At 45.8% G+C, this 16,804-nt stretch overlaps 1 protein-coding gene across 1 annotated transcript in view; it reads left to right on the top strand.

Moving 5' to 3' along the window:
- Window positions 1-16,804, top strand: part of LOC100122637 (hormone receptor 4) — a 39,318-nt gene that overhangs the window by 4,490 nt on the left and 18,024 nt on the right. Inside the window, exon 2 of the mRNA XM_008219602.4 lies at window positions 6,378-6,753. Coding sequence (XP_008217824.1) covers window positions 6,378-6,753 — 376 coding nt within the window. The remainder of the gene's footprint in view (window positions 1-6,377; window positions 6,754-16,804) is intronic.

The following is a 16,804-nucleotide window of genomic DNA, read 5'->3' as shown; positions in this document are numbered from 1 at the left end:
GAATCCAGAATTACAGAGAGGATCGGCATCTATAGAGCAGCAGTAGCAGCAGCAGCAGCTCTGCATATAATACGCATGCACGTCGAGTCGTCCTCCTCTGTCGTCCGGCATTGTGAGCTGGGCGCGCGCGGTCACGCTGTTTGACCACCCCTTGCGCCCGGAATGATTGTAATCCATCTATCCGGCCTCCACCACCAGGCAGGCCGGAGGTTCGCGTATGCGTATGTATGCGCCAAGTCGATACGTCGAATCGAACGAGACTTTTTCCCTCTTCCTGTTTTTCCCATGGACTATAGGTATACTGCTGCCTCATGGATGGATCTCTGTTTCGGTTGCAGCTCTCGCTTCCTTTCCTGCCTCTACCACTGAGCGATGCTTTGTTGTGATTTTTTCTTTTGCTTTACACGCTTGGGATCCGCTCGGGAGTATCGATTTGTTTATCTGCGTGGCCTTACGTTCAAGTTTTAAATAAGTATATAATAAACTAAGCTTTCCCTTCCCTTTCAGAAGATTACGCTAATTACTTCCGGCTTCCGAAGGTTGAACCAGCTCGTTTTGTTAAAAAATTTTCTTTGCTAAAAAGCACCTCTCATTTAAAAAAAAAATCGCATTCAAATCCTCGCACCTCTCGCTCCAAAGGTCGATCTCCTCGCTCGATGTATAATGCCTGAGAGCAATCGCGCGCGGACACACACATACGAGGGAATAACAACGCGGCTAACTTGCCTTTCGATTCATTAATCCCTTACGCTCGGAGAGTGTCCGAACCGGACGTGATTTACGTAACGTAATCGCAGATGTTTCGATCCGCGGATTATCTCCGAGCGAGCGGCTCCAATTATCGGCGAATATCGGCCATCCGATATTTTGATAGCGCGCGAGCAAACGCTCCAACCGGCTACGGCTTCGCTTTCTACACACCAGTATAAAGGCTCATTCGTTATAATCGCGGACTTCGCCTGTTTCTTTTTTCGTTCGACGAAATTGAATATTGGCGAATGTCTCTCGAATTTTATCCAGTTCACGAAGAGGCTATACGAACATTATTATGGTAATGACGCTACTGTTGATACTTCCATCTATTAACTTCGCGTCGCTGCGCGTATTATCGCATTACAGTGCTGTAGCTTTTGTTTTGTTATCTCCTTCTCTCTCTCTCTCTCTCCCGCTACTGCACGCGCTTTGGTGGTATAGAGAGATACGCCTCCAACCTTATGATACTTGAGCGATGTCGCCTATCTTAACCGTGACCCGAAGCGTTAAAAACTCAAATATATGTGGGAGAGTGTAATAGACGCATGCATATTTTTTGATCGTTTGCCTGTATCGCGACACACCTCGTATACATGTATGCGGCGAGATAAGATTCGTAGTAATTCAATCGTCGATTTTTGCACTTCCAACAGCCACAGTTTTTCACGATTTTTTTAATTTCAGAAACACGTGGGTCTTATACTTTCCAATCTTTTCAGCGATCGCTGTAAAAACAATAACACATAACAGAGAGATCGAACGATCGGGGCAATGTACGTCAGTGAAAATTCACACAGCAGCCGCAAATAAGACCACTTTTACAAACGCGGTATAGATTATGAAATACAACAATAAGCCGATGAAAAATTTCTTAGGATTTGACGTTCTAAATCCAGCGCGAGAGACGCGTATGACGCACAGAGTCATTCAATTGCCAAATATCAGTGACGCGGTGACGTCTTTTCGGCGAGAGTGAGAGAGACAGCTCGCGCGCGCGAGTAATTTAAGCGCGTTTGCATATTAGATCGTTTGTTTGAATCGATCGGCGCGCACTCATCATTGGCTGGGTCAGGACACTTTGTTGATGTATACTCTCTCAGAACAGTGTACTGCTGCGTCAAATTGAGACTTGTCGATAAATAATTGCCGTCGTTTGAATTTTCGAAAAGAAGAATGTATATACACATTGGATTGCATAGTAACGCATTATTAATAGAACGTCGATAGCGCGGAGACGGCTATTTTTAAGTTCAAAGTTATGATTGCGCGTATAGTCGATTTTACTTTTATGAAGATTTTCAGATATAGAACGCGCGTTACTTTCGGAAAATTTGCGCGCGACGGTCCCCCAAATAATTTCAATAATTTCAATAATTTCAACAAAGCCGGAGATCAACGGCTGCGAACGATTATCAATTGTAATTTAACGAGACCAATAAATCTTCGCAAATCACACACTCATCGTGAAAATCGGAATAATGACTCTCCAATAATGGTCGGTCGGGGAAACTTTCAAGGTGTATGGAAGCTAATCTACCGTAGCTTTAGTCAACTGTTTTATCGCGCGAAACGATTGAAAAATTTTCTATTTCACTAAGTTGTGAATAAAATTATCCCCGAAAAGCCGATCGATCCGAACCGAAATCCGACTGAATGGAGATATGTTAAACATACTCGGCGTGACTGACAGCGGTAGGTAATTAATAGACTTTGGAGAAAAAATTTTGATTTCGGAAGATATAACAGTCTGGAAAGGTTTATCCCTGCGTAACTCGCGCTGCCTTACACGCCGTCGCGATAGATATCACTCGGGGCGTTAGCTCCGGATAAACCGCTAACCCCATCCACCTGTTGCCCCCTTCTTCTCTCGTATACACGTCGCTTCTCTCTCTTTCTCCTCCGGGCATTCTCTCGCTCTTTTTGCGCTTCTCATTCTCCGCTCTTATCTTTTGCTCTCTTTGTCGCTTTCTCATCTTCTCCGAGCTTCTCCTCTCTCTCTCTCTCTCTCTCTCTCTCTCTCTCTCTCTCTCTCTCTCTCTCTCTCTCTTCTCATCAACCTTCTCTTCTTCTCTCTCGGTCCTTCACAGCGAACTACTGTGGCCTGTTAGGGCGAGAGAGAAGAGAAGAGGAGAGGAGAGTATTCCCGTCCTTGTCGAGCCCTTCGGCAATAATTTTGGACTCTCGCTTCGCTCCAAAGGGTTTCCGAGCCTCCGTATATAGATATATTATACGCGTATGGCTCAGGCTGAAAACAGTAGTTAGCGTTTTTTTTCTGCTCTATTATTTCGGCTTATTGAATATCTTGCCGTGGGCCCGATCACTTGATCGAATTGATTATTAATATCAGAACTAGTTTCAGTCGCAGGAATGTTGAATCAAAAAATGGACTCGCTTGAGTTGAAAATTCTTTTTTGCGAGCATCGATTACAAGTTGACAATAACGGATTCTCCGTATCATTCAAAGTAATAACATCTCTCGCAAAGTCTCGAAATCGGTCGCGTCGTTCGAAACTTCAATTCCAAAAAACAAAGACGTCTCAAATTTTTGTCGTTCCTCATGAGCAATTTGAAGAAAACTATCAGCGCGCGTATACCCTCTCTTTGCTGGCTCCTTCATGGCGAGGCCAAATTCAAGGCATCGGTTCTCCTTATCCTCTCGTTCTCTCTTTCTTTCTTCTTTCTCTTGCTCCTGCACTTGCCGTGCGGCGCTCGCGGGCAAAACGGGGGGCTCGATTCGTTCGGCGGTCCGACGTGTTTTTTGCGCGCGCATACCATACGCGACTCGCGAAAGAGAGAGAGAGAGAGAGAGAGAGAGAGAGAGAGAGAGAGAGAGAGAGAGAGAGAGAAGGAGAGCAACGACGCAGAACAGCTCCCGAAACAGTAGCTCCGTTGCCCGGGGACGTACAGTCGGCCGCAAGATAAACAGCTTTGGGAACTGATCGCGGTGGCTTCGGGTGTGGGGAAAGGTCGGGCAAGATGGATGTATGGCAAAATATAATAAACAGTAAAAAATAGGATTTGTAAAAATTTGACATTACGTATTATAACACATTTTTTTATCCTTTACAATTAGGCATTCAGAGCGTTGTTACTTCTTTGGCACGTAGCTTCGTGCAATCTTGTGTGTATAAGGATTAGATTGTTAAATTTTTTAAAGTTATCTGAGCCAATCAATTATTTGAGCGATGGATGACCAGCGCAATATGTAATGAGTTTTGGATTGACGTGTACCAGTGCAAATGAGCGTTTTCGAGGCTGAAAACTTCTCTTGTTTCACGCCGATCTCTAATCCTCAATCGCGAAATTTAAAACCTTGTACGCAAATTACTTACTGCTATCTCAGTAACACAAAATTCGTCTCCTCCAAAAAACGTCCAAATCACCGAAAGCAGTTATTCGCAAAAACAAAATCACCAGCTAAGAAACAATAACAAAGCAGCTCATCCTCTCGCACTCGATCATCGCCGGTGCAATCGCACCAGAAGCAAGGAATAAAGAGAACAGAAAAGTACATCACAGCCTCGCATCGTATCTCTCGCACGCTCGCACTCGTCGCAAAGTCTATAAGCCGCGAGACGTCGTATACGGATTGTCGCATTCTGGGCCCAGTTGACCCCAGTTGACACGGGGCCACGGCTTAGCCGTTAGAGAGCGTTAACGCCGCGCTCTCGCGCCTCTCTCTCTCTCTCTCTCCAATCCTCACCGCGCGCGACTGACCGCATAAATCTAAGTCCGCGAATTGAGCACGTGCCGCGCTCAGATTTCATTCGCTTAGATCATCCGCCTTTAATTCTTTTCCTCGAGAATTCACTCCGCTATACTAACTTCTTTATACTGCTACCGATACACACAGTGTGCGATATCCGCGTGAACCGCTTTCTTCTGGATATTTTAATCGTCGCTCGTGCGGCTGCTTTGTTGATGGAAAAGATTAATCCAGTTTGTATACAGGTTATATACAGTCAATTGTATACAGACTTTATACAAAAGTGATCGCTTATTTTATCCAGTCTGTATACAGGCTATATAAAATTGAGAAAAAACAATATAAATTTTCCTTGGTTGCCATGGTAATAATTATCGTTGATAAGTCGTTGCCAGGGGAACCGCACATCCGAATTTTTTTCTATACAGTCTGTATATAGACTGTATATAGACTGTAGATAGTTTATATACAATAATTTTTGTATATAGCCTGTATCTAACCTGTATACAGACTGGATAAATCTTTTCCACGTGGGCGACTCGTGACTTTTATGACGCGCCTCGTGTGTTTCCAGTGAGGCTTGTTTTTGGACGAAATATATTTCTGAAATTGTTCAGAAAATACTTAATTCGTGGAAGGAAAATCCTTTACGTGATCGTACGCGAACGAAGATTTACAACGGACAGAATTGAACCGAAGGTTTAAGCGGCAAAGTTATCAGCGACTCAAGGAAATAATCGACGAGCGCGCGATTCGGCTTAACAATTACCCATTAATCGCAATAATCGACCGCTCGGTCGTCGTCCATCTCGCAATAAGCTATACACGCATTCATCGTCGTGAGATCATCGCGCGATCAGCTCACTCTCTCCCGATTACACAGACGTACCTATAGCCGAATATGTACATATACCTATATATCAGCCGATTGATCCGACGCCGCGCAAGCTCCCCCACGGCTTTTGTTTTCAACGATGCTTCTGCTGCTGCTGCTGCTGATGCAGAGCGTGTATCTATCTCGAAGCGATTCGCAAGTACCTATATATATATATATATTATACTGTCTACGCTTCGCGAAAGAAGCCGATCTTATAACTGGTGCAACTTATCTTAAGCTGCGTCGCGTATAAGCTCGAGGAGTATCTAATCTTAATCGACTCGGATAGGATTGTGTGTATAACGTATGTATACGTACGTCGAGCGGAGTATAATCGAGTGGATTATTCACAGGAAATATATATATATATATATATATATATATATATATATATATATATGTATAGGCGTTCAAATCACTGATTATTGACTTTTGCGAAATCACTCGCGACTGTAATACCTCGCGCTTAAAGAGTTGTTGTCGTGATTTCGATGCCGATTTCGTCAGAGCTTGTAAGTGTCGTATCATTGGCTGGTTAGTCATGGTGCTTGATGATATGAGGTGAGAGTTCCAGTTCATATTTTAGGCACAAATATAATACATACGGTTTGTGCGATAAAATATGGTGGTTTTCAGCCGAAAATTTTCAAAAATAGACTCCACGTGTATGGCAAGGTTAAACTCTGAAGTATTTATTGAATTGGCCTTGTGCAATCGCCCGCAGATTACGATACGACTTCTCGTGTAGCTATGAATTGTAATGACGATAACAAAGCCATATACGCGATGTCACGATGGAAATGGCATAGAATCAATTTATGTAAATGTCTTACACACTCTCAGTTACTGAGTAAATTAGAAATGGCAATAAGGTCGATAACCCGTATCGATCAAAACGTACGCGAACTCTCAGCTCTTTCGCTAAATTAATCAGTCAGATCTCGATCGATAATCGTCGTTAAAATTAAACTTACGAGTATAACCAAGTTCACCATTGCAAAACAATATATACTTACACGCAAATTACTTATCCGTTTTCAGAGCCAGGCTTTGGCGCTAACGCACAAGGCATCACCGCCCTCTCGGCCGAGCAGCGAGCCCTCGTTGCCGCGCAGTCCACCCTCATCTCAGTCCCAGCAGTCCCAGGCGTCGTCCCAGTCGCAGTCGCGCGAGCAGTCCCAGTCGAGGGAGCAGCGAGAGTCTCAGGCCCAGAACGTTCCGGTGTCAGCGCATCAGCAGCCCTCGTCGGTCAGCGGGAACAACGCTCACCAGGGTCAGCCGACTGTGACGGCCGCGGCTGCCAATGCGGTTGCTGCCCAGCAACCTTACGCCGCCCACAATCAGCATCTCAAGCAGGAGCTGGCCAGTAGTCCGAAGCAGGAGGGATTCGATCTCAGCAAGACTGCCTCTGGTCCCGGTGAGTTTGATTGTGATGATCCATATGTTTTTGTTGATGTTACATATCGCTGACGGTAAACGTGAAAATTTTTAAAAACACCAATTTGAATGAACAATGGAACAATCTTTCCGATACACTAGATGACTGAACACACCCCTTACACCCCGGATAAAAGAAAGCAAACTTTGCTCGGTCTATGGGGTGTATAAGTAGCCCCGTTACTGGTCTACACACACGCACACACACACACACACACACAGAGTGGCGCCATAAATCTCGAGCGCAAACGAATTAAGTCACCTTCCGCTGGCAGCGTTTTAAAGAAGCCGAAAGAGCGCGCGGGACCGTGCGAAAATCGCTTCAGACATCCAGCGCGCCGGATTAGGACTTTTTAAGGGAAAAGCAAACGCTCGGGTGAAAAGCTCCGCTCGCTTATTACGTGCGCGCGAGGATGTTTTGGGCGATCGATCATCGCACGCTGTATTTAACGAATGGGGAGATTATAATCGAGAGTCGAGAAAGCAGAGTTTTTGGAAAAATCAAAACAATTTCTTGCAAACGATCGATTCGTGCAAATCAAGTGAGCAAACGTAAATCAATATATTGACACCAGATTACAAGCGGCTATATACGAACTTCGATCGAGTGGACGCTACGATTTCAAAACTAAAGAAGACGATCACGCACCCTGCCTCTCACATATGCAACGAATCTGGATTACGCACTTCTCCTTTTTCATCCGCATTTCGATCATCCCCCCTTTCGCTCCGCGCGATTGCTGCAGTGGTATAGCGGCGCAAAAAAATAACAGCCCGACAGGATGGCATTAGTCTGTGGATTAAGGGTATTAACGGATTATGGCATTTACGGCTTAAAATCATGCTCGGGGGCTAATTATTGCCGGCGAAAGCTGCGCTCGCGCCGGATTTAAACCCCTCCCTATAGCCTTCGTATAGTCCCGTCCCAGGGACGCGCTCACGATAATCCGCGTGTGTTTTTGCATCAATTAGTCGACTTATTTTGCTAATGACTCCTTTGCTCTTCACTCGTTCTCCCTTTTCTTTTTCATCCCGAGCGTGTGCGTTTATTGCGTGTGTAACTCCTTCGGAAAACTTCAATCGCCACGATGCACTCTGTCGAGCCTGCGTTTATACGATCTTCATTCCACTCCTTTTTATTGGGATTTTGATTTTTCGCCACAGTTTCATCTCCGAATCCCAGCGATAATCAGCCTCGTGAAACAGCTCTGTTTACACATCGCGTCAGCCGTCATCTAATTCTCGCTCTCGGCCGACTGCGCACGCACAGATGTCCTGATGAAAAAAAAAACCTCGCACACACACACGCACGCACCCCTCCGACAATCCTCTTCGAAGCCGACAACGAGGCAGTAGCTCTCTCCCTTCTTCCGTCGCGATTAGCCGATTAAGACGGCTTAGGCATGCAGTAGTCGGGGCTGCACGTGTGCTCAGGCTCTCATTGCCGCTGCGGGCGCACGAGATTTACTTCTACACGCATGTACGCGTGAGCTGTGTGCCTATACCTCCTATAACGTCTCTCAGCGTGTACTGGACATCGACGAGGATGAGCCGAGTCTACATACGCAGAGACCTCGATGTGTACCTTACACGCGTAAGGAGGTTGACGCTCAGGGAGGGTATGTAGGTTGTATAGGTGGGGAGACACAGAGATCGAGGACAAAGAGCGAGAGGAGATTGAGCGGATAGGTATAGGGGGTTGGTTTGCGCAGCCACGTGGAAAGGCACCGAGAGATGCGCTTGCGAGAGGATCGATGCGATTAAGTGGATATGCGTCGACGGAATTTTGAGTGCGTTATAGCCGTAACGAGCGTTGATTATCCTAAATTATGCGCGGACGGTTTATTCAATATCTCGCTCTCGTTATTATAATCGCATATAGTTTCCCGATAACGCGAACTACCCCTCGACGGCCGATTCCTCTGATCCACTTTGGCGAAAGTTGGCCTGTATACTATACTCCAAGAATAAAGCATCGACGCACACGCGCAAGCTCACTCGGGACGCGAAGTGCGAGAGGAGAAGACGCCGTAGTATACCATACTCACATGCACGTCGGGGATAAGCCAAGGGACCGATACTGTGACCCTCGCGCGGTAATCCGGATTTGGGGCTGAATATATCCCTTCAGCCGGAGCCGACTCCACGTATAATACATATACATACGCCAAGGTGTACTCACAGTCTCGCGTGTGTGTTCTTGTTTCGTCACGCGGGGAGAGAGCGGAGTTGTTGGGAAATAATCTACGCGAGTACGTGTGTGTGTGTGTATGTGCGTTGGTGACAAAACTCGCTCTGGTGTTAAGGGATAATCGCCGCGTGTGTGTGTGAGTGCGATGGGGTCGAAGGGATGCGGAACCGAGACAGATGCATTAAACGGATTCGTTTTTATGTATGCGAGAGAGAGAGAGAGAGAGAGAGAGAGAGAGAGAGAGAGAGAGAGACGAGGACCTGCTCGCCGACGACGATCGGATTTTGCTACTGGCCGTGACCCTATATACATACGCGCGTGCTTTTGGATAATCATGATGCCCCGCCGGGTTTATGGGATTAGGCGCGGGAACGTCGACGGTTGAGATTATGACTGTATTATGCTATATTTTTATTTCTCTTCTTTTTATTATTATTTTAACGCTAAAAATTAGATACGCGCCGAAAAGCGCTAATCTTCTTATTAACAAAGAAACCAACGAAGCCATCACACCCTAGTATACACGGAACTCGCGCCTCGACAATCGAAAACTTACAAGGTTACACCATACAAGGCTAATCTCCAAGCGTATAATCTCTCTCGCGCCCTTCCAACCAAATCAAGTCGCCCTCTATCCGCGCACACATGCGCGGGCAAGAATCGTCGTCGCTGACACCGAAGCTGCAGTCGCGTCCCGAAACAAAACGAAACGAAAAATCGGAGCATCAGAGCTATAGAGAGCGGATCAAGCGCGCGAGCGCATCGACGCTGAAAAAAAGACACTGCAAAAATCCGGAGCTCGCCTCGGCATATGCGGAAAAAGGGAGAAGAGTAGACTCTCCTCTTTATACACACCGACAGACACACACACACACGGGGGATGGCATCACGAGGATTATCCGAGCTCCGTGTGTGCGTTGGATTTCGGATTCGGCTCTACTCCCACGCGTGCACGTGTGCTCTCTGTGGAATCCTGGCCAGCCCCCGTCAATAATCCCCGCATTAATCCGCAGCCACACGCGCGCGCTCACACACATACAGGGGAAGTGCGCAAAACACGCGTATCTTGAACAAACAGGGACGAGAGCTCGCCCGCTCTCGCTCGCTTTCGGTGTGTAAAAGGCCCGTTTAGGAGAATTCGCGAGTTTATGGCGCTGCCCGGCCACTAAAGGATTTGGCTACACTCACGCGCGCGCGTGTGTGTGTGTGTGTGTGTGCGCGCGCCCAGCCCGGGAGATAATCCCAGCCGCGAATACAGAGCACGGATAATCCCTGTGCTTTAACTCTCGCCCGCGCACTTGTCCCACTCGTTTTCCCCCGCGGTGTACGTGCATTATATGTGTAGATATGCGTGCATGTGTGTGTGCAGCGTTCGCTCTTTGTAGAGCCCCGGTCGAAACTGGCGGCGCGCTGCATATGTGTGCCGCAGCCGCCGCAGCGTTTGGAGGCTGGAGAGAGAGGGAGCACACAGGGTTTAGAGGCTAAGCGGCTCATCCCTCGGCGAGGCTTTACATCCCGGGGGCCGCCGACGTCGCTCCCAGAGCGCCCGGATACAGAGCGACTATCGCCGTACGCCCGATACGAGGGATATGCAGACTGCGCGATGCGCGACTTTTTGAACTATTTTTATTTTTTGTGTTTTTCTTTTTCGTTTTTAGTTTTGGATTCCGATCGAGCGAGGGGATCCTGGAGTGATTTTTCGAATGACTGTGTCCGGGTTTGATAAAAATATAATACTTGTTTGTAATTTGGTTTTGCTCGCAGTTATTTTAATGTATTCGAAACAGTGTCATTTTTTCAATTAGCAAATTAGTTGTGAAAAATTATCGAACGTTCCAAACTTACTTTTGTACTCGGCCAATTCTTTTTTATCTCAATCCTTCATTAGAGACTATTTTTTAACAAAGGTTCGTTTCAATCAACTCAAACAATCTAAAACGTACAGCTACTATGTTTTCATTGAATCGAGGTACCCTCGTGAATAAAAGTATCTTTCCCTCGCCGATCACATAGGGCAGTGCGCAGTCGCAGAGCATAACTATGGGGCTGAAGAATTTGGTCGAAGTATTCCGAGGCGTCTCGAGAGTTTCACGTGCCAGGGTTGCAGCGACGCGCAAGGGGTGGCACACTGCTCGCGCTCGTATTCTCTCGACGGGTTGTACATCCACGCGTGCGCATGTGGCTAGGAACGGATGTGCTTTACGGATTACGAAGGAACGGATAAGGTACAGTGTCCGCAGTTTATCGTGCGAGTAAGGCTTTGCTATACTTGGAGTTGGTAAAATAATTATTCATTTTTTAATAAAACTGCTAAGTTCCTATAGCAGAATCAAATTGTTGTCTTCACCTGAACATAATCGATGCTCATTGCAAGAACATCCGAATCGTGCCCAACCGATAAAACAGAGCCACTCCGCGCGCAAATAGCGTTTCCACTCCATCGTCTCACCCTCGGCAAAAGCTCTCCATCTCTCTATCTCTATCCCCGCAAGCTCAGCCAAGCACGACACTCGGATTTCCGGCCTCGAGAGCGGATATTCCGCAAAGGCGCGCGTGGGATAAGGAGCGGACTTAGCGATCCGGCGCGTAGACCCGAGCAGCAAGTCGCCCCCTCTCGCGTGCTACTCGCGTGGCCCGCAAGCTCGCGAGCTTACGCTGCCGCGGATATGCCGGCCTGTTCCGCGGGGATCGGGGCGAGTCAGCCCACGCTCCCTCCGAGACACGCTGACGCCAGCGTTGGCTCTCCTACTCCTTCTTCGCTCGATGGCACTGCTGCTTCTTCTATACGCACGCCAGATCTCGCTGAGCTTTTTACACGTCTTTGTTTGGGTGCGGGGCGAGCTGTGTGCGTGTGGCGCGGAAGGTTGGCGCGAACGGAAAGCCGAGGCGTCGCGTCCTTGACACCTCGTTCTGAAATCCTGATGTTCAAGGGTCAGTGGCTACCCTTTTTTTGCCTCTTCTTTAGCCTCGTCTTAGGCGCTATGAACGTTGTTGCGATGGTCGGGTTGCGCCTTGATAGCCACGGTTCGCGAGGAGCTTGCGATGTTGGACAGCTGTTGCTCGCAGGAGTCGAATAACTCGGAGATCTACAACTTTAACCATGCATTTGTTATAAAATTTTTGTTTGTTTTTATCGTTTATTCTGCAAGTATATGATATTTGTGGACTTAAAACGTTTTAAAAGCTTTTGCGCATATTGGACAGTAGATGTGAATAAATTACACTGTTAATTTGAGAATAAATTTACAAAAATGTTTCTCAGTCAACATGTAATCTGCATTCCCTTCTTATTTAAAAAATAATTAATAATTATATATAAATGTAAGCTCTCAATATTTTTACTTACATTCCTCAAACTTGTCACCCACGATTCGCACTCAGCATCGACCCCCTAAAAGTATACTATCTGCATCTCGCTCCTCGCAATCCACAATCCAAGCTCACCCACTGCGACGTGAGTCATTCCTAAAAACGAGCAATGAGTCAACAAACTCAGTACTAAACACCGCTCGCATGTCCTAAGATCCTCATCCTTTCCTAAACCCGATCGTCACTTCCTCGCATTCCGACCCGTGTACGTGCACGTACGCCCACATTCGACGCAATCGCGCGACTATGTCGAAGTCAAAAGCCTTCGAATGCAGTTGGCCGAGGGTTAAGGTCCGATCAATGTCGGATAATTTGTAGGCCTACCAGACGTCTCATGTAACAGGGGAGCAGCTGCGCGAGGAGGTGTATCTGGGCCAAGCGGTGTGCTACTGTGCGAGCCTGCACACATCCGAAATCGCTCTGTATATAGAGAGACTGCGGGGGCGTGTATTGGTGATGGAGACGAGCCTATAGCCGGGATATAGCATGCGGTCTCGTGTACGATGAGTATAGCATTTTTCTTATCTGGAATCGAACTTTTGTGCATGGATAACTTATTTCCGAGCAAAAGGTTGTTTATTAGAAAAAAGTTTTTTTAGGATAATTGTTTTATTTTATTTTAAAGTAATTTTAATTTTTTTTACCATAAGTTTATATGGAAAAAGAGGCATCTTACCAGTAAACTTTAAATAACAATTTTTCTTTTCTTTTTCATCAAGAGTCAAGTTGTATTATAAAAAATGATGCATTTATTGAATAAATCGATAGCTTCGTTTTCGCTCTATAAACTTAAATAAGATCCACGAGTTACAATTCCACGCAGAAGTAATCCAAATCAATTTTTCACAACTTAAACATTTATAAATAAAATATAACAAACAGAAAAAAATTACCTCTCAAAGTATCTGCACAGGTAAAGAGCAAGAGCTGAAACATAAAATCGCAATCACCCACCTTATTCAAAAATTGCTACATGCTTCTTCCTATATACGTTTCACACATCCAACTCTCCCCGCCACCGTCATCCTCCCGTCGAAATATGCAAATCAGCCTCTTTGTTCGATACCTGCCGGCTTATTTTTGCCTCCCGGGTAGCAGGATCGACGCGTAGGTCTTCGAAACTCGCTCCTTGAGAATTGGAGCGTCTGCGTACACGCGGACCCTCGGGATATGCCCCGTGACCCGAATAAGGGCTTTAGTAGGACCCCTACGACCAGGAGACCATCCAACGTGTCCTTACGCACTCTCTCCTCTCTCTCCATCTCCATTTTCGCGTTGGCAAACCAGCTCTTGTCTCACGCGCACGCACACGCGCTGTAACGAACGCAGAAGCTTCGGACGCTTAGTCCTGCGCGACCCTGCCGGGTCAGTCGTCTTCCGCATCCCGCAGGAGGACTATGCTATCCTGCTAGTTGTTTACGCACGAATCTTTCGAAAAAAATGCGAGCGAGAAAAGTGGGTGGTGCTGGCTTAGGCCTACTGTGATGGTGCGGGGAGAGAGGGTTGAAAAGAGTGGTTTGGGGTGAGAGTCAGCTGTAGTCGGCGTAACTGCTGCGGGGGATCGAGTGTAGATGCAAGTTATGTTTTTTTTTAATATAATGTTACGAAATTGAAATTTCAGGTACATTACATCGCAATTGCGGGCGAAACATCTTTTTGAAATAAAATTCCTTCGTCATAGTTATTCATTGCCGAAAGTAAACGTAATAATTGTTGATTTACGACTATAATACAATGCAAATACTTCTCAGAATTCAAGAGCCCGAGCCTCGTCTCCGGTACGAAGTATCGTACCGTAGCCGATAACCGCCTTTATTAAAAAATTCGAAAGACATTATTTATGAACGATGAATAAAACCATAAACAAAAATATTCAAGCAAATGTTGCAAAAAAAAAATCATTTAGTACCTATGACTCATTTTTTTATTGCAAAATAACGCTCGCTTATAGCGGGAACACGCTCATAAAAAAGTACATTCGTATGCGTCGCGCGAAGCTCGCGAGGTGTACAGCAAGTGCAAAGGAAACACGGTAAGATCAGTTAGACGGATTTAGACAGATTTGTCGGGGGTTTCTCGACCAGGATTTCAGGAAGCGGAGAATTTTCGTGACCCGCGAGGAACTTATCCCTCGGGATCGGCTTAAGCGTCTACCGCCCACGCAACGTAGGCACTGCTCACAGGAGCTGATAGTCGGGAAAGCTTTACTGTTCTTTTCCTATGAGGACTCTTTTTGCTGTATTCGCGGTAGAAAAAACGAAGAATCAAGCTTTGCCATAGAATTGTAATTTTCTTTCTTTAGTTATTATAATTGAATAATGATTTTTTGTAAAACAAATGCTAAGTTCGATCCGCTCTATTCTGATGTACTTTTCTTCTTTAATTATTCGTATAAATTAAAAATTTTGTTACTAAAAAATGATAAGGTTACACCATTTTGCGGTAGCATTTGTTAATCAACAATAAATATTATTTTTAAGGGGTTGCATACACCTATATTATAAATTTTGAATTTTCATGCCAAACTACCAAATATTCTTTAAAGACTTGATAAATTATTCCGTTGCATTTCCTTTCAATGCAACTTCTTTTTTTTAACAAAATTTTGCATAATCTGCCTTCACATGTACGCAAGTGAAAGTATACAGCAAGCTCCGAAGACTTGCATCTCCATCCACCCCTCAAAAAGAAAAAGAAAAAAAAATACACCAACTCAGCCAGCGCACACGCTACAAGCGCAACCAGATCCTTCCCTCAGGACACACAGCAGCTCGTCCTCTTTTCACACCGCTCCTGTCAACACACGCCACTCACCTGTTCTCCTACTCCCTCCTCGCACGTATATCCCTTCTAAATCGCCCTGGGCTGTCCCGCTTCGCCCCGCATCAGCGTATCGCGCATCCGTGTACATGTATAGGCGGTATAAAGCGTGAGCGCGAAAAATACGAAGACGGGACACGCGCGAATCCTTCGAGCGCAGCACCCCCATGGGAATGTGGGTAAGGCTGGCCTGTGACCTCTCCATCCCAGGGGAGCAGGACGTTGCCGGAAGGAAGGAATCACGCGGCGCGCAGCAAGCTCAGGGTTTCGGGCCAATATAGACTGCGCGTATACGTTGTTCAGGGTTAGTGTTGGACCGGCTGGATACGTGTGCGAGCGAAGGAGAAGGCAGTGAGAGAGCTGGACGTGAGCTGGCAGGTGATGACGCTTGCGAGATGAATGGCTGTGTACAGGGCTGGATGTATGGTGCGACTGAATTATGGGATGGAAATTGTAATGGCGATGCTTGAAGTATTGACAGGTGTTGACTGGCCGATAAGGATGCTGGTTATTGATTGGGAAGGCGATTCCTAGGTAGCAAAATGCGTTTCGGTAGTGTAACAAGATTTTTTATTTGAATGATATTCCTTACCGACCATTTATACGGTGGATTTTTTTCGAGTTACGTTCATAACACTTAACAGTATAAATGTTGAGAAATTAGTAAATAGTATAGAAGAGTGGAGCAACCCAGTCTTTCAAGATATACACGTATATGATCAGCACTTTTTCTTTTGGACGTGCATCAGATGCAATCTCGGATGACAGGGTTGTTTACTCAGGCATTAGGAAAGCATGAGCTTTGTACGACATTTTTCAGGACGATAGAACGCAGTCCTAAGATATTCCCCATTCGTCGTGAGGATATGATTCTATACATCATTTTTAAATCTGCAGGATAACCGGCTGATTATTGATAATTTATTTACAAAATTTTAGCACGCAATGAGGTAAAATTATTAAAAACTGATAAGCTGTAAAATCATTATTACTTCACACATCGTCATGGCGATGAACCATTTTTGGTAAATAAGCTACCGATGAATTCAGTAAAATAATTGGGTCGGTACCGCGGATAAAATAATTACTTATTCATATAAAAGCAAATCCTTGAATTTTCAAGTCGAGCTTCGTTAATCGTAAATATTTAAACGTAAATCATTCGTAAATCGTTACGATGATTCTCATAAATAATGTCACGATAAATTTTGTAACAACGAAATTACAACAATAGATTATAAACACCGCAAAACATGCTAACTTCTATAATAAACAAATCCCGAAACGAAACAACGCAATCTCGTCATCAAGCTCATCAAAAGCATCCACACCAACATCGAACATAGTTTACAGAAAGCATCATCGCGAGACTCGTCCTTGCTCCGGTAGCATCTCGACTCCTGCTCTCTCGGATTTGGCACATAACAAATTAGGACGTGTGCGGGGGCCGAGAGAGCCAGCCGGCGCTCGAGAGCTCCGAGCGCCTCCTGTTCTCCTGATCACGGTACCCCCTAAACACTGCCGAAATTTCAGGATCGAGGTCATCGCACCTCCGCGTGTGCCGCTGCGAAAAAGGTCGTCACGCTCTCTCTCCCTCTCTCTCTCTCTCTCTCTCACTCATCCCCACCTCCTTTCTCCTTCTTGCGTGCGG

This window comes from Nasonia vitripennis, chromosome 2 (assembly GCF_009193385.2).
Source record: "Nasonia vitripennis strain AsymCx chromosome 2, Nvit_psr_1.1, whole genome shotgun sequence".
Classification (NCBI taxonomy): domain Eukaryota; kingdom Metazoa; phylum Arthropoda; class Insecta; order Hymenoptera; family Pteromalidae; genus Nasonia; species Nasonia vitripennis.
Note: the sequence above shows the minus strand (reverse complement) of the source record. Positions and strands in the feature narration are given on the sequence as shown.